Genomic DNA, 16757 nt, shown 5'->3' with positions numbered 1-16757 from the left:
GTCAGATTTTGTCCTCTATTACCAATATCTACACCCACAATTTTTCTATTTGTTAAAAGTGACTTTGTGTGATGTATTTTTTCTTGTTTACTGCAGAAGTACATACAAGTTGATAGATATTTTATTTCCTATGGAACAATTTGTTTTCTTAAATGATTATTGCCCATTACATTGTTAGGGAGAAGATTACATGGTAAATTATGATTAAACTGAAATACCACTGCAGTGCATGTCACTACATCATGTAACAATGAGTAGTTCTGTTCTAGTCATGCTTATTATGTTATTAATGAGTTTATTATTGTATGAATTGCTACAATCCAGACCTACGCTTAACTCAACATAGGTTTGGATTGCACATACATACAGAAAAACACTTGAAGAATTAGTTGGGTTTGAAAATATTGTTCAAATTTTGTAAAATGTTGCTTTAAATGTAGGGCTGTGCAAATGTGACTTTTTCAATGTGAATCAAATAATTGCAAATATTTGCGAATAGCGAATAATTTGTGAATAATTTCTAATTAAGTTCTAGGTATAAATCTGAATAATTAGTCAAAATTTGGCATATTATAAATTGTTGTTTAAAAGAGTAATGTTCTTTAGCTTTAAATACATTTTTATTACTCAAGTAACATGTAAATTTTTATGTCTCTTCTAATGGTTTAGTAATAAAACACAATCAGTGATATGTATAGAAATGTCTTCATAAAAAGCCAAGCCTACACCTTGCCATCAACATTACGTAAATTGCAGTACAAAAAGACCAATTCCTTTACATGTTCTGGATCCAAGCATTGCCTCTTGGAAGTGACAATGTTCACAGAAGCAGAAAAACAATGTTCTGAACTTCATTTCTTCTTCTGAAAATTAAAAAAAAAAAGTTTATGAAAGTAAACAGATCTTCGATGTATCAGTTTTATTCTCGGCAGTAAATAGTCAAGCTATTACCAATCGATATATCGAAGAGTTGTTTATTACAACTGTTCGTAACCATGGTCAATATTCCGTACTCAGAGTCTTTTGGAATCAAACGTGTCAAGGCAAAATAATTTTTAATGAATTTTGTTTATCTTGTCTTTTTAATTTTATCTAATTATTTATGTAACATTCTCAGTAGTTTAAAAAGCGATTGCGCTGGAGCAATTCTAGCAACACAATTCTCTGGCCATGGGCCACCCTGCTGGCCATCAACACAAACGGACACGTTTTCTTTTTTGCTGTAGCCATGATGGCCGCTGTATTTACTTTTCTATCGTTAAAAAAATTTCTCTAGATTTGTATTAGTAAAATTAATAGAATGGTGACCAAAGAGTATGTGTGCATTAGTTTTTAAAGGTGAAAACTGATGCGCTGGCATTGTTTTAAATAGTTTTACACTTTTATATGGCACAAACATGGCTCGCCCAAAAATTGTGCTAAGGACAACTGGATATAATAAATTAATTATGCTACACATCACGGAAAGTTTGCAGTAAAATCGTAAGCATTTATGATAATTTTCAATTTTCATGCTACATTGGCTTTAATTGTTCTCAGTATGCCCATTTACCTAACCTAAAATTTGATGTAAGTAAAGGTCCGCTTACAGTTTTTTTTCCTTCTATTAAGTTTCTCGGAAAATGATTTCTTGAGGTTCGACATATTATTGTATCACACGTTTTGTCAAAAAAAAAGTAATATAGTAGAATCCTGCTGATGCGACCCCTCACGGTTTCCGGGAAAAACAGACTTATAAACGGCATGGTCGCAATAGAGAATTCGGGCCAATTTCCCCCCCCCCTTTCCCCCCCCCCCCAAATATATCCAAATACATTAAAACGCCTTTGTTCGCATAGATTTCATATTCAAATAGTCTATGGTGTAAAAAAGACAACTGTTTAAATTCATATTACACCTCGGACTCGCATACCCCGAACAATAGGTTCCGATAAATACTCGCGCTAAGTGAATTCGCGTCACGCGAGTTCGGCTATGCTAGCCGGCTGGTGGTTATCTTCGTTCAAAACGTGGCGAAGGAACTTGTGTGGATCAGGTAGAAAACATTCGGCTATAAACAAAATATATAAGAACAATGCTATCCTGAAATGCTGTGACATGTTTTTGGAGTAGATAATCACAGCGACAGACCGACAGGATGCGCTCCTGCCCTTGCCGTCAGCGATGTTTATTTTGACAGCTCAAGCAATTATCTTTTCCACGTCCCTTCGCAGCGTAAAAAAAAGAATAAAAACACGTTGGAATTCAGTTGGATAAGTAACTATGCAGTAAAATATATTTACGGCCCTGCTAAATTTTTCTATTCAATAAAATTCGAGGTATTAGTGATTTTTCAGCAGAAACTGCTGTGTGACTAATAAACAAATTGTATCATAATAACTTAACTTATAAAGTATTTATTAACGGCGAAGGACAGTCGTATAAGCCCCTAAAAATATTTATTTTACCAAGAATGGACTATACAACCTGGCTTTTGTCGCACGCTGTGTGGGTGGGAAGGAGGATGCTGACAGTTTTTCAACGCAGAAGGTTGAAATAAGGGAGGGAATGTGTTGAAATGTTAGATGGAAAAGGGGGGGGGGGGGGTGTTTTTACATGGTTTGTGGCTCTGGGAGGGATGAGCTTGAATTAGCAGGGTATGGGAGAGGTAAGCGTCACGTCACGTCAAGTATGACGTCAAGCCTCCGCTACCGCCAGTCTGGCCGGACGAGTTTCTTACGTTCTCGCAGAAGCTACCACAGCGGCTTTTCGTGGAGGCGGGTAAGATAACATGACAGCTGAGACTGCTTTTCGTGTGAGTGGACGCGCTGAGCTCGTCTAGACACTGCCGGGTGGACAGTCTAGAGGGGTGGTATCTATTTTTAGCCATCTTTTGTATGCCTGCCTGCTTACAGTACAGCTCTCGCCAAGATAAACGTGAACACATAGCGCCCAACAAAGTGTAACAGACTTGTTTTTCAGCCGATTTTACTCAAATATTCGACTTTCTCTGCTAAAATTTTTCACTGTTTCTCAAAAAACGGTCGTATAAACGGAATGGATGCATCAGAGGGGGGTCGCATTGGCGGTATTCTAGTGTATTAATACATTCGAAAACTTTAGAATATTTGAAAATTTCAAATACCTAATATGGTTTTGAATGTGAATCGAATCAAATATTTGATTCGCACAAATATTTGCAATTTCGAATATTCGCACACCCCTATGATGAAAATATAGACTCTCGGACCAAAATTGGGTTTTACTGCTTTTTATTAACACTTGACAAAAATCCACAACTCACAATGGCCACCATCTTCACACTACAACACTGTTTCAGATTATCCACAACACATCACAAAAAAAAGTTCATTGCTTTAATGTAACAATTTTCTTTGAAATGGTACTGAAGTGTCTGATAAAAGTAAGATTTATTATACTGGATTAAAATCCCATCTTTCACGTGAACTCACGATACAAGCCAAGGACTGTGTCGTTGGAACAACTAAAATCAAATTTTTAAGTCTCGCAGGTTTAACATCAATGACTGCAGTCAATGAATTCTAAATTAAATGTCAAAATAATTTTACAAATCAACGCCGCCCATACTGCAGCCATGAAAATTGCTTCTCAGCTAAATTATTATATTATTTTATAGCCATCACTTTAACGTGACCGTTCAGTACCACGACCTCATGATGACTAACCTGGTCGCCCTTCTTTCTTATACCAACACTGTACACAATGTTCCAGTAACATAATTATAGCTTCCAAGTAAATACAAATGTAAAATATAGGCATAAAAACAACATTGAAATCAAATAAGTACTGAAAAAGAAATTTAAATAATATTAACCTAGCAAAGTGAAAATCAGTAAAAATATAGTTAAAAGTCTTTTCTAAATAAAATAATTAAATATAAAAACTAATTACAACATTATTTTGACTCATAAAATACAAGTACGAAGAACTAGGTCACTATGGCCTAGGTCACTACATATATACTTGTAATCTGCTGAGCCATCTGAATCACAAAACACAAGTATCAAAAAATGCTCATAAAAGCTGGAGATAGCAGGGTCCTGCAGTGCTACAAAATACATCATGTGTCAGTCAAGATATGACTTTTTTTGGTAAAATAAGTTTTGAATAGTGTTTAGTTCCATGTTTTTATGAATAATAACAATGATTTAAAACAATAACACCGAAATTTCACGTTTTAAAAATAATTTTGACCTTAAAATAAAACTGTAAAATCTTGTTCCTGCCCATTGGTTATGAAAGAGGACAAATCATTGTTAGATTGTTACACATTTTTTTGTTTGAAGGGTGTTAGAAGTATAATTTTAATGCATGGTGCACATTAGTACTAGTTTTATAGTACTGTATTTTAGCTGTCAATGATGTATGTTCTGTTCAGAGGAATGGTGCAGACTTCTCTGTGTTCATCAACACAGCCTCGGAGTTTGACGGCAGCGACAGTGGGGCCCGGCCCGACGAGGCAATATCCTGGGGCAAGATCAGGAAAGAATCCCGTCCTGTTAAGGTTAGCTTTGAAAATATTATATTTTAAGTTAAGGGTTGCGCGAATATCGGTTTCTTAAAGGGCCTGTCTGGTTGGGGTGTATGTGTGTTAGTGATGCGGGATGATAACCTGTACGCTCGCTGATGCTTCTAGGCTCAGAACTGGCGTGCAGTCTTCTTGTCATGCATAAGACAACTGTGAAATTTTAGCGGTGACCATAACATTATTAGGCAAAGAAATGAAGATAAAGTCCCTTTAAGTGCTTTCAAGAATCTCTATCGGTTCTTTAATGCCTAAAATTTACTCTGAAAACACACTTTTTAGCCATTTTAACTCTTCTAAAAATACAGTTTTAAAACTTAATCGGAAATCAAAAGTACTTTTTGGCCCTCAGCGAATTCTTAAATGCTTTTCGTAAACAGACCCCACTCGTATAGCTTAATAGTTTTGAAATCACATTGTTTTTCCTGAAGCTCTGCGCACCATGTGTGTGCCCGGGTAGGCGGCATCCTTAAGGATGTATGTCCCATTACAGGTTATTATTTTATATTTACGTTCCACATGGTTAAACTTGCCAACTTTTTGAGTTACTGAACTTTCACGAAATGAAAAAAAAATGTATATATAGAATAATTTTTGCATAATTAGCCAGCAGAGTTGTATTTTTTTAATGTTCTTGTGCAATATGGATTAGTAGAATGAAATTGATTTTAAAGCTATAACTTTTTAGGTGTATAGTCTATTTTATTGGCTGCTCTTTGATATGGTTTAATTTCTTTCAGAAAAAAAATATTAAATTTTATCTGGCTTTAAAAGTAAAACAGAGGTGCCCCCCCCCCCCAAACACTATGACTCACCCCCCCTAACCTAATGATTCGCCCCCCCCCCCCCCCCCCCGAATTTTTTTATGCCATTTTCTCAATGATTTACTCAATTATTTTATAATATTATACTTTTTTAGTATTATATTTTATCACATTTTGCATTAATTAAAACTGATTTTCTAATAATAATTTTGGTCATATCAGGTAATATTTCCATCCTGAACCGACAGATGCCAAACTGCTTTTGTTGAGGAAAGTGCGGGGTTGCCAATTTGATTTACAAGATATCTTTCAATTATCAAAGCACCAGAAACGTATTTTCATATTAGAAGCTATAATTATGTAAATAATATATACATCTTTCTCGTCTTTTAACCACCCCTCCCCCCCTGAAATTTTAATGACACAGTCTGCGTCGTTACCCCCCCCTTGTGGGCACCCCTGAGTAAAACCATCAGAATTTTTTTTTTAAAAGGCTAACTATAATTAAATATATTTTTCTGGAAGAATTTTATCCATACCACACAATAGCCAGCAGCATTACCTTTAAATCCAAGAATTTTAGGTTATTTATTTCATTTAGGTTTCCTTATCCATACTGCACAAAAATTGCAACAGACATGCACCATATGTACCATATGTACCATATGTACCACATGTACCACATGTACCACATGTACCATATGTACCACATGTACCATATGCATGCCCCTACTAATTTTTAACAAACTATTAACTACAAAACACAGGTCAGCTTTTCTTAATTATGTCAAGATAGAGGTTTTTTGTATGAGATTCCATTTGGCAACTTTCGGCAACCTAAGGTGCACAATGGACATAGAAATATATCGCCCCAACAAAAAGATTTTAACATAACTGAAGTGTTTATTTAGTGAGAAAAAGTCATGCCAACAAAATTATAAGACACATAAAACAAATCCTTTCAGATTGTCAGAGTAACAGTTTGAGTAAATTAATTTTTTGGAGCTTCAGAAGTAATCCGACAAATTATTTTTTGGTAGAAAGCGTGTATTTAGCTTAATATTGTTACGATTTACCGGGTTCGTAAAAGGATAGCCCAATTAGACTTTTATCACACACAGTTTTATTGATGGCCACTACTTATGTCACTTACAAATAATCTTCTAAAATGGCAAATAATCAATTGCACTTAAAAAAATGTTACTTCCCCAGTCACTTGTTTCTTACAATCCACACACCTCGCTGGGCCGCACCTCTTGCGCAACTCTCGCTGCAGCACCCCTCGTGGATCTCTGCCGCGGGACTCCGTCGCTGCACTCCGCCGCCGCCGCCGCCGCCGCACTTGCCTTCGCCGAGGACCCACTCGACGCCTCGCTCGGAACGTTGATCAGGACTCCGCCGCGCCCACGACACTATCGCCCGGAACTGAACTCTCTGCCCTGGAACCTTTGTCCAAGGACTTCGCCACTCTGCCGCACCCGCGGCACTATCGCCCCGGAAACTCCGCCGCGGGAGAACTCCTGGCTGAACTCCCTCACTCACTCCCTGCCCTGGAACCTTCATCTAAGGACTTTGCCGCTCTGCCGCACCCGCGGCACTATCGCCCTGAGAACTCTGCTGCGGGAGAACTCCCGACTGAACTGACCTCGGAGGCCGGCGTCCCGGGAATATAAATAGGCCCAGGCGCAATTCCAGAACTCAAGAGAGCGGCCGGGGCCAGTAGCATCATTCCGCGCCGACCCGACGACAGAAATCTCTCGAAACACGTGTCGGCGGCTCGCGTAACTCCGCAGCTGTCAGGTTTCGGATGTCAAACTAACAGCGCCGCGCGGGGAGCTGAGGGTTTGAGGGAGGGGAAGCGGCGACCCAGGTGCGCGCGGAACGTCTCATGTTGCATGGCCACATGATGTCAGCCAGCTGTGCACCTGCATGTGTCGCGGCCTTGCTCACGTTCGTAACAATATCTTAGGTCCCCCTTATGTCCACTACAGTATAAAGCAGAAAGATCATCAAGTACAGAACCCCAAACCTATCTGGTAATTGGTAATGTAATTGGTACTGCTTATTTCTATTTTATGATAAATCCATTGCATTCAAAATATCAATACTAGTTAGCAAAGAACACAGTGAAAATTTTGGTTAACCACAAGAACAGCACAACACAAAAAATAATATGCTACAAACTAACTTTTTGCTCTCTGAAATGTTCGTGAGCACTCAATATACATAATATTCAGCCCATAAGCCGTAAAGAATAAACCGCGCTCTTTTGAGCTTACTTCCAAGATAACGGAAATGAGAAAATTCCTTTCAGCTTGTCTATGCAAGTATAAGTCTATGCAGAATTTAATTCTATAAACTTGATCTACTAATTTTTTGAAACACATTTTGGTAAAATATTTATTTTAATGGCTTCCACTTAAAATATTTTTAAAAATATTTTACTCAAGCACTTTATGAAAATGATAATGTTTGGTTAGTACAGGTTGGCAAACTAGCATTTAACTTGAGACTTAGATAACATTATATCTTTCTTTTATTATACATCACATCAAACTAATATTACAACATAATTAAGTTTTTGCTCTATTTGTGTTTTATGAAGGATTTATTAACAGATTAAACTATATATAAATTTAAAAAAACCTCATATATTTCCATTTGTTATTGATAAATATGGAAAAAAAAATATTTTTAAAATTTACAGTTACGTGTCCACCTGTTATGTATAAACTATTTAAATTATTTAGTATCTTATAAAGCTTAGAATATAACCATTTTGTGAATATTTTAAAATAATTTTTATAATGATAAATATTTGTTGTTTACGACTATCTCTATACATCCGCGGAGAGTATAATATAAATTTAAATAAAGCAATGAACTAACTTTGATTAAAATCAAATTCAGCGAACCTAAAAACTGAAAATTACAGTTACATTACTTTATTATGTTAATTGTCTCAAAGAAGTAAAGCTTAATCTATGTCCATAATTTTTTTTTCCTTCGGTGTAACACATAATCATGTTTTCTGATACTCATGATAAAATCCAGCAAGGTTGAATCTAGGTATATGAAGTAACTAAAATTATTAGCTCCCATAATGTTTTTATTGTTTCTAGACACATTATTTCTACCCCAAGTATAGAATGCTACATTTAAAACTACTCATATGTTACTTATACATATTAATTTACATCACTCAAGTAGCAAATTCTTAAAATATTTGTCGAGGTTTTTGCATGTAGTAGTTGTGACAACAGAGTTATAAGCATGTGCTAGATAAACTGTTTAGCTAAGATTTTCAATGTTTTCTTTAGAAATCATCTACTAAACTACTGTGTTTCCTTTCTGTGGTGAATGCTGGTTGGTTTAATTTGAATGGAATTGTTTGAAAATTAATACATACGCTGGCCCCTTAGCAAATTTTTAATAGCCAGTTAAAATCTATGCATGCTTTTAGAATAACAATGTCACTTAAAGTAGCTGACATAACACAAAAATTTTGACGTTGGTTCTCTGAAACCCTATAATTCACTGTGAGTCACAGCCACAGATGCATGGTTAGTTTCTTGTCTTTCTCATTGTGCCACTACTAATTATTACTAATAAAAATCTACATGTTTTAATGTGAATATTTAAAACTTAGTCATCATTATTGCTCCTAACGATTTTAGAAACATTTATGTAAACCAATGTATTATAATCATATACAAACTTCCATGTTCTTATAACAAAATTATTTTTGCCAAATTATGTATTCAAATATTTGCATCTATTTAAAAAATATGTAGTTTTAAAAATAATTTTTGATTGGTTGTATAATAGAACACCCGCGGTTTATAAATACGGCGGGAAGAACCAAGTACCACGTGTAAATTTATAATTTTAAGTTAAGTGTTCTTTGTGTTGGAAGTATGACACATTCTTTAAAATTTTAAAAGGTTTGCATATGTTTGAGTTTTTGTGTTAACGTCACTTATACTTTGTCTTCGGTGTTTGAACCGGACAAGTACATTACGCTATATCCCGAGGAAACAACACCAATAAGTGTTTCCGACTTGTTATCGTTCATTAGCACCAAGCAGTAGCAAAGTTTTCCTAGGCCCTTTATAATCATGGAGGTCTCTTCGTCACAAATATTTCGGTGAGAAACTCTGCTAATTGATAAACTTACTTTATCTCCCATGTTTTTGTTGTAACCCTTCGTTTCAACATACAAAATAAAATATTTGTTTCCTATCATCTATACATTTACCAGATAAACAAGTTTAGCCTAATTAATTACTTTCCAAACACATTTGGAAGTAATACTTCAATAATTCATGCCCGACACATACACAAACATTCATATGTACATGCATACACATAAACAAACATATATACCCCTATGTGTACAAAATTCCACTCTTCAACATATTTGAATGAAGGACTACTTGTAACCTATACACATGTTTATAAATATTAAAGTACTACAGATATATAAATAACATACTATAAATATTAACGTACACTCATATCCTATATGAATACAAACATGAGTTCATGAGAATGTTTTACTTTCAGATGACTATTAAATTAATGATGATGAATATCATGATGAAGAAGAATAAGATGATGATATCCTTAGCTGAATTGTGAGCTTGGTAACATCAGTTAAGGGTGTGGTTGGAAACCGCAAAAACACCTAAGGTTTTCTTGATAAGGTGATCCTGCGATTGCCTTACGTGACACGTGAATGAAAGGATATATAACACCAAATCTCAATCGAAAACATTTTCAACTCAGGCAGTAAGCAAGTTGGGATGTTCTAACTACAGACCAAACGACTGGACAAACAAACATACACATACGTACTCACGCCTACATTACACACACAATATATGCATGAGAACACATTTTTAAACAAATATACACATTAAAATATATACGTATATATATGAATTTTCATTAAAAATTGTAAAATTGTACTAAAATGCAAGCAAAAATTTATTTCACCCATACTGTAAATAAAATACACTTTCTGAAATTCTTCCCGGACTTGATGGCCAGATTCTGCCGAACTAATTGATGAATCTGGCTGGATTTCTTCCAAACCACCTGCATTTTCAAGCAACAATCGCTGAGCAGCTTGGTATTGTTTTATTGCTTATGACATGTTTCTTTTAGTTTTTAAATATCGTTTGCCACTCCTTAATTTCTGGGGAGCCATTGTTGCAAGAAAAATCAGTGAATGTAAAACAGTACGATTAATTTTCCAAGACTGACAAAGCCTGCATCTAAAACCAGCACTTGTTTGTACTAAACTCGCCACCCGCGTATTGGCATTTGTTCACCACGCGAACGCGACAGTCAGGTAGGCGAAGCCAGCCCAGGGCGGAGGGCAGCTGAGGTCCGGCAACCCTGCGGCTGGCAGCCAAGCTGTTCACCTGCTCGCTCCAGGGGTGGGGTAGGGGGGTGGGGTGGGAAAGCTAATGCTCAGCCAGACTTCGCGGCGGCGCCAAGTGGGTAGCGGGTTGCATCCGATATATTTTGGAATTCCAGGCGAACAAAAAACATGCATTCATGTTGTGATATGGATCTGCAGTACTGTTACAAATATCAGACTTTTAATTGTTTCTTATAAAAGTATATGGTTGTAGGTATCGCACAACTATATTGGATTTTATTTTAAGTGAATTTTTGGAGCTTTTATATTAAAATTAAATTAGCTAATTTTATGACCATGCACAAATACCACTAGTCAATTTTTGAAAATTTTGAATGATATTATTCAGTAGTGCACATATATAACTCGCTCTATACCAAAAATGAGCAAATTTCATCAAAAAGGTTTGGATATCCATACTGCAAGAAGTGTTACAAAACTAAACTTTAAGCTCACATATCTCAAAAACTATCAGTTTTAGAGTAAATTCTTCACACGTTAAAATTCATTTATATGTAAACAATATTTTCAGATTATAATCAATAATAAAAATTTTTGGGTCATACAGCCTTAAGGGTTCCACATACCTGTGCCTACGTACATTGTGCAGAGCTTCAGAAGAAATCATGCAATTTGATAACTGCTCCAGATATCCGAGTGATGTTTTGTTTCTGAAAAGCATTTAGCAATGAGAGCAGAGGATGGAAGACTGCACGCCAGTTCAGATCCTTGTGCTTAGAGGAGATACCACACTATAAGCACTAGTGAGTGTAGCACTTATCATTCTGCCTCATTAGCACAAATACACCCCTGACTAGGCAGGTTACTTAATTACTTAAAGTGATCATCTTGGTGACTTGACAGTTATGTTATTAGGTAATATGGTAATAAGGGCAGTTTTTTCCTTGACAGTTAGTTTACAAGTTTATTTCAACTATGAAATATTTGTTCATGTGATGAGTATGTGTAACTTCTAGCATTCTAGGCACTTAATTATCAAACTTGCTGGTATGCATTCTTAAAAAAGTTATATTATCAAATGAATTTTTTTGGCTCTTTTTTGAAATTATATGCTGCATTAGTTTTCAAATGATAATGTTTAAAAGTGAATGAATAATTCTGCTCATCTTAAAGAACTGCATTATTTAAAGGGAAATTTTGTGCCGTTTATCATAATTTTTGGGCACAAGTTTGAATTCTAAGTTTAAATTTTCATTTTTAAAGAAGGAATCAAAAAATAAAGTTGCATTTTTAATTTAATTTAATTTTGATTCCATTACTGTACTCTCCGATGTGATCTTGTGCAACCCAGTGCACCTGCGCTTGTTCACAGGCCCAATTAGATACTTTTGCTGAAGATTGGTTATCGCAGCAGTTTGCATCACGTTTTCTCCCTGTAACAGTATGACTTTTCGTGCTAGCGAACACTACCCCAAGCCCCGTTTCTCATCTTGGCCGCCAGAGCGCACTACTCATCCCTCCCATAAGCGACAGCTTGTCATAATCGACTTTGGAAGCAGTTGCGGTGCGATTGAGACCTTAGTTCACCCGCGACCCTGGTGAGCGCTTTGCAGTCTGCTTCGCCCCTTCGGGCATCTTCGGATACCTTCGGGCCATCACCCCCCCCCCCCCCCCCCCCCTTCCTTGGATAGGCGCAGTAACTTTCTTCAATTTGGTGTGCCGAAGCCATTTTTGAACATTCGGCGGGCAGCATCTGGACAGTACGGACCACACGTCGCGATTCGCGAGAGTCCACCTTAGTATTACTTCCAAGACTTGAGACTACGTCATGTAGTCTCGAACGTCAAGGCATAGATGCCTTATTTTTCTTAGTTTTATATTTGGCTGCCCGTGCTAGTTTTTATGATCTAAATTATTTTTTTTACCTTTCTCGTCATGGCTACCGCGGACTTCCGCACCGGGAGTTGCCTGCTCTACTCCTGGAGCCTGCTAACGTGACTTCACCCCGCTGTTTTGGGCGGGGTTCAAGAATTAGAATGGAACTTCACTGCCAAAATTAGCAGTCCGTGATTGGGTTCATGCTCTCAAAAGTTTTCTCCCCACGCCGGTCGACATACCAGTTTCTTCATAAATTGAATTCTTCTGGACTTTAATCTACAGAAACCTCCAGTGCCAGGACCGCCAGTTTTCAGGACATAGGATTGGGTTAAATTCATTTCAAAAGCAAATTAAAAACAAAATGAAATTGTCTTTCTTTTGAGCCTGCGAGCTCATGTAAAACCAGGGTCAAGTTTAAGAGATATGGTTGTTTTACTTTTATATGTATTTTGTTGCCCCGGGGCTCCCTTCTGTTTGTAATTAATGTATTTTAATACATGTGTACTTAAAGATAAAGATAAAAGAAAAGAAAAAGCTAAGTAAATAATTTTTGTAAAAGGGCAGTTATATAAATCAAACCAGCATTCTTGTTATTTCATTATTACTCATCCTCGATCCACATAGCCTCCTAGAGTTTCAAGTAGGTTATAAGCTGAATTCCTTTGTACGACGTCTGGGCACCTCTGTGATAATAATTGTTGTTTTTTGTTTGTGGGCTGATGCTTCGAAGGCATTATTTTTTTACTTATTAATTTTTTGAGTGTTTATCTGAAGCCCAGCGTACATTACACTTTAATTTAAGCTTATTTTATGCAATACTTTTACTAACTCTGTCCATTGTTTTTACATTTTCAGATATATGGGGAAGCATCTCTAGTATTTCCTCTACTTGTCGGTGAAACTTTTGCAAAATATCATCATGCGTCTAAAACAAAGGCGGAGTCGGAAGTGTGAACTTTTCAAGATCTGTGAATATGAAATTATCTTTGGTTACCGCTTACCACTTCTGCATGGTGAATCTATTATTTTTGTGTACATCACATTTTATTGTGTAAATGAGCATTGTATTCATCATTATAACTTAGAATTAATTTTACTTAATTTTTTGCACTTAATATTGATTTTGTAAAATATTATATTTTTAAAAAACTGAACTGGTTTTTTAAACGCTGTAAATATGTTTTCTTCACCATGGACTAGTAGTCATGATTGTCCTTTATCATTGCTATTCATAGGGGCTGGAAAAATTAGCATCTTACTAGAGATGCTATATTTTTTTTGTAACTTTTATCATAAATGCTATTTTTGCTAATTTGATAAATTAATGCTTCTTGTTTTTCAGCTAAATTAGTTAAAATGTCAAATAATTTGTTAAATATCTGTTGTGAAGTGCCACACATTTTTAAAAAATGTGTTATTTCACACTAGGGAGAAACAACCTTGTCTTGTAGACTTTCAGTGACATAACATACCTTATATTTGTAATTTGCAGTTTGTCTGGGACACATGCACATGCATTATTAAATTTTTTCATTCATGTTTGTCATGTAAGGCATATCAGTACTTCAGTTAATACACAAACACAACAGGTCCACCATCTTTGCTGCAGATCTTCTTGTCTCTCTGACGAAAGGTGTACAGTTGGCTGATTCACTCTTGCATTTTGCTTTAGCTGGAGTGTGGAGTAAACCACAGTAATATTACAGGTATTTGGCATTCCCCCAAATGTTATACTTGAATCATGAGGTGATTTTATAGTTATTGTTCTCTACACTAGTTTTTGTGACCATACTTCATCTTATTGCCATGTATTTGTGATGCAGCCAAGTTATTTGCATCCTAACTTCAAAATATAAACCCAATCCCATTAATTGCATTGATTTGTGAATTACTATTTAAACTTGCAATTTAATATTTGGTTTCAGTCTAGAAAGCCACGAACAACCATTTTTTTTTTGCTAAAAACTGAAATAGAATTTTATTTGTAGGCCTTTGTAGGCCTTTGTGTTTATGAATAATTAGTTTTCAAAAATTAGGAATGTAAATATTATGATTTAAATAAGTTACATTAAAAATTCAAATTTCACAATTATAGATACTAACCTATAAAGTAATAGATGCAAATTAAAAAAAAAGATGCTTATTTTGGGTAAGAAAAATAGATGCTTAATTTTAAATAATAGGAAGAAAAAACTGTTAAAAAAAAACAAATTTTGAAAAAAATTAGATACTAATTTTGGAAGAAAAAAAATGCTAATTTTTCCAGCCACTAGATATTCATGACCTGCCAACATGCCTACTCCTGATAAAGTTAGATTTATCTTTTCTGATATTTTCATCATCTCTCATATCTAGTCTCGGGGTTACATTAGACAATTAGAGTACTTAGTGCATGCTAGCACGGGGTTCCCCAGCCCATGATCCACAGGCCAGGACATTAGCAATCGATGTAGTGGCCCCTCCCCCGATTGGGAAGACATTGCAATTGCAGCACCTGACTAAGAAAGTCGAATTTACAAAAATCAAAAAAATCCCAATATTATAGATTTGTAATTTTTGTACAGTACTTTTTTTTTTTTTTTTTTTTAAATTTTAACCAGCCTTCCAAAACCCTCAAAATTTTGAGGATTTGGACAGCTAAATAAAGTAAAATAGAGTAAAGTAAAGTAGGCAGTTTCTTTGCCTTTAAACTGAAAAATTTTCAAATTCTGTAATTCTCTTTATCAGTGCTGGAAAAAGCGTTAAGAATGGAACTTGGCAGTTTATTGTGCTAAAAATATGCTATGATGTGTATATTTTTTCATGTTGTAAAATATAAACCACCTTAAAAGTCCATAAGTTTAACAATTAACACTTCAGAAAATTGGCCCTCTGCCATGATGTATGGACAGCAGTGCATTGCTTTTTGCAAACATCTCTTGAGCAAATGTCACCCAAGATTGACTACATAATTATTAAATACCTCTACCGAAACAAATCTAAGTTGGCCACCGCAGTGTTAATTTTGAGTTTTTGACTAAATGACAGGATGTTAGGAGAGTTTGGTGAAGCAAATACAGTGAACATTTTGTTTGAGATACAGTCTTACAGTACCAGAAAATAAATGTTGATCTATGCATTTTTGTGATTGTTAGAGAATGAAAATTATCGAGAAACTGTGCCATTACAGTAAAAAATGTCTATAAAATTCTTAGCCATAAAACTTTTTTTTTGCAGTCTACAAAGAGAAAGGCATTATTTTCCCATGTAAGTACCGTATTGGTCCGAAAATAGGCCGACCCCTTCTACAGCACACTCAAAATCATGGAAAAATAAATTTTAACTTACTAAAATGATTATCAGCAGCATATTACCATAGTAACACTTCAACTAAGTTAGTATTTATTGAACTGACAAAATGTGTTATTCTTACTTACCAAAATATTTGAGAGTCCATATTTACATAGGCATAGGCTTATTATTAAAATATATAAATTACAAATTACACAATGAAGACAAAACACATGACTGAAACATTGACTTTCAATGACTTTTTATTCACTGTCCGTTGCCTCATCAGTTTCATTGCTTTCATCACTATCACTGCTATCAGATTTCCTACCACCATCTTCCCACAAAACGTCATCTTCCAAACCATCCATGGAGTTGGAAAGGCAGCACTTTTTAAAACCATGCACAATTGACTCTGGAGATATTTTGTCCCAGGCTGCCATAATCCACTTACACATCTGACTCACAGATGGCTTCTTGATCTTTCCCCCTGGAGTAAGTGGATGGTCCCCCTGCAGTAACCAGTCTGAATATTGCCTCCTTAGATTATCCTTGAAAGGCTTGTTCACTACTACATCGAGTACCTGTAACTGTGATGTCATTCCCCCAGGAATTACCACAAGGTCAGTATTACATTATGCGACCTTCTTTTTAAATTCTGTTGTGAGGTGGCCCCTAAATGCATCCAACGACAGCAATCCTCGCTTTCTGAGAGCAGCCCCTGGTCGCCTATTCCACACTACAGACAACCAATCAAGCATTAACTGACCGGTCATCCAAACCTTTTCATGACACCTCACAACTATGCCAGGCGGGAATTTTTCTTTCGGCATAGTTTTGCACCTCAAGATGATGTATGAAGGTAGTTTGCGTCCATCTGCAGTTACACCTAGCATTGCAGTGATGCGCA

At 35.8% G+C, this 16757-nt stretch overlaps 1 protein-coding gene across 1 annotated transcript in view; it reads left to right on the top strand.

Annotated features, from left to right (window-relative positions):
• The window catches only part of LOC134540643 (probable deoxyhypusine synthase), a 34174-nt gene extending 18996 nt beyond the window's left edge, over positions 1-15178 (top strand). Inside the window, exons 7-8 of the mRNA XM_063383509.1 lie at positions 4400-4525; positions 13433-15178. Of these exons, the coding sequence (XP_063239579.1) occupies positions 4400-4525; positions 13433-13531 (225 nt within the window). The 3' untranslated portion in view covers positions 13532-15178. The remainder of the gene's footprint in view (positions 1-4399; positions 4526-13432) is intronic.
• The last annotated feature ends 1579 nt before the right edge of the window (positions 15179-16757 follow it).

This window comes from Bacillus rossius, chromosome 1 (assembly GCF_032445375.1).
Source record: "Bacillus rossius redtenbacheri isolate Brsri chromosome 1, Brsri_v3, whole genome shotgun sequence".
Lineage (NCBI taxonomy): Eukaryota > Metazoa > Arthropoda > Insecta > Phasmatodea > Bacillidae > Bacillus > Bacillus rossius.
Note: the sequence above shows the minus strand (reverse complement) of the source record. Positions and strands in the feature narration are given on the sequence as shown.